The sequence below is a fragment of the Austrofundulus limnaeus genome, unplaced genomic scaffold (assembly GCF_001266775.1).
Source record: "Austrofundulus limnaeus strain Quisiro unplaced genomic scaffold, Austrofundulus_limnaeus-1.0 Scaffold206, whole genome shotgun sequence".
In the NCBI taxonomy this organism is placed as follows: Eukaryota; Metazoa; Chordata; class Actinopteri; order Cyprinodontiformes; family Rivulidae; genus Austrofundulus; species Austrofundulus limnaeus.
This window is the reverse complement of record NW_013952608.1, coordinates 827,012-829,235: the sequence shown is the minus strand read 5'-3', so window position 1 is coordinate 829,235 and position 2,224 is coordinate 827,012. Positions and strand designations below refer to the sequence as shown.

General features: G+C 53.1%; 1 protein-coding gene across 1 annotated transcript in view; it reads right to left on the bottom strand.

Moving 5' to 3' along the window:
• Positions 1–16: 16 nt before the first annotated feature.
• The window catches only part of gja3 (gap junction protein, alpha 3), a 3,329-nt gene continuing 1,121 nt past the window's right edge, over positions 17–2,224 (bottom strand). The window contains exon 3 of the mRNA XM_014018981.1: positions 17–1,454. Coding sequence (XP_013874435.1) covers positions 73–1,419 — 1,347 coding nt within the window. The 5' untranslated portion in view covers positions 1,420–1,454 and the 3' untranslated portion in view covers positions 17–72. The remainder of the gene's footprint in view (positions 1,455–2,224) is intronic.

Genomic DNA, 2,224 nt, shown 5'->3' with positions numbered 1-2,224 from the left:
GTGTGTGTGTGTGTGTGTGTGTGTGTGTGTGTGTGTGTGTGTGTGTGTGTGTGTGATGGGGGCCACAGAGGTTTAGACAGCCAGGTCACTTGGCCTGGCCCTGACACTGCTGCTCTTACTGGCCCGACTGAGCCGACGGGGGTCTGTGCTGACCGTTAGCGGGGGTTCGTGCGTCTCCGCTGCAGCGGCGGCGGCAGCGAGGCCTTCCTCCTGCGGGGTCTTGACCTCCACCCAGCTTTGTGCACCGGCGGCAGGGGTGGCAGCGGTAAGAAGAGGCGAAACGACGCCAGCGGACAGCTGCTGCTGCTCGTGGTTGGCAGAAGACGACGAGGATGGTGAGGGGGAGGTGGCCTTCATCTCCCGAGTCTGCTGCTCGGTGGCCAGGTTGGCCCAGTTCTGCTGAGTGGCCAGCTTGTTGCTGTTGTTGTTGCTGATGTAGTAATGAGACGAGGAGGAGGACTGGTGGAGGGGCTCCTCCCGCTGGAGGTCACCCACCTTAAAGTCAGCTGAAKCTGAAGGCCTCATGGGGGGCAGGATGGCCCCGCTGCCCGCCGTCACATCGATGTAGTTGGGGGGGTAGCTGAGGCCGGGTGGGGCAGTTCTGGGGGCCGAGGCCAAACACTCGGGCTCCACGGGGTCGACGTGCCGCAGCGACTCTCGATCAGGGGCGAACTCATTCGTCACGCCCTGCTTGACTTTCTTCCACCCGAGGTGATAGATCTCTAACAAATTCAGCAAAAGAGACACGCAAGCCACCACAAGCATAAAGAGGATAAAAATGGTCTTTTCAGTGGGCCTTGATATGAAGCAGTCGACAGTGTTGGGGCACGGCCAACGTGCACACTTGTACAGGGGCCTCAGCTGGAAGCCATAAAGGAAATACTGGCCCAAAATGAAACCCACTTCAAACAGAGTCTTGAAAATGATGTTGAACACGTAGGTGCGCAGCAGAGCGCCTCGGATTCGGATTTTGCCGTGCTCGTCCCTGATGGGCGGCTTCTCCTTCCTGCCGCCTCCTCCCGTGTCCCCGCTGTTTTTATAAAGGAGCTCCTTCTCCTCCTGGAACCTGTTGGCTTTGCGCAGCTCCTCCTCCTTCTCTTTGCGCTTCTCCTCCATGCGGACGATGTGCAGCACGTGGCCCAGGTAGATGAGCGTCGGCGTGGACACGAAGATGATCTGCAGCACCCAGAAGCGGATGTGCGAGATGGGGAAGGCCTCGTCGTAGCAGACGTTCTCGCAGCCGGGCTGCTGGGTGTTGCAGGTGAAGTCGGACTGCTCGTCGCCCCAGACGTCCTCGGCCGCGGCCCCCAGCACCAGGATCCGGAAGATGAAGAGGACCGTCAGCCAGACTTTGCCGATGACCGTCGAGTGCTCCTGAGCATTCTCCAGCAGCCGGCCCAGAAAGCTCCAGTCGCCCATGCTTCCAAATGTCTAGCCTATGGAGAAAGTAGAGGCTGGAGCCGAAACAGGAAGGAGGACAAACAGAAAGAGGTGAGGTCAGAGTTTAAGAAGGTAAAYCTGGAAGAAGTTGCAAAGATGATGATCCCTTACCCCGAATTTAGACACTAGACAGGACATGACTGAGAGCAGCTGCCTCACTAAGACTTCAACAGATTGTTTTAAATAAATGCTTGTCTGCATAAAAATCGAGCTCACATAGTTAAAATGAAAGCTTTCAGTTCAGATCCAGATGCTGGTTTAGCAGCTGGTGTGTACTGTTACAGGCCACCTGTGTGATGGAAGCACAGTTCAGTCCTTTTTTTCTCTCTGTCTCTGTGTCCGGCCTGTCTCTGCCTCTCACCTGCTCGCTCCACTGCCCAGCAGGCATGTGCTGAGATCAACATTATTATGTTCGAAAACAGCATTTAGCAGAGATGGGGCTCTGCTGTGGCACACGGGGACACACACACCCACACACACACACACACACTAATACACACACGTATTTGCAACCCTCCCTTCATTCCTCAGTCTCTGGCTGCTGTGAACCAAATCAAATCAAAAACTTATCGTAACTCTGAACTGAAATTATCCTTTGAATGTGTAACTCCTGGTATTTTACTGTGAAATATATTTCAATAAGGGAGGCGCGTTTAGTTTGAAAAGTTTTAAAAATGTCCAATTTACTTCTGTAAATTGTTTTTAGAATAGTTTCATTTTAATTAATAAATTCTTTATTAAAAATAACAGTAAAACACTTTGAATTCCTCTGACTCAAATAGAT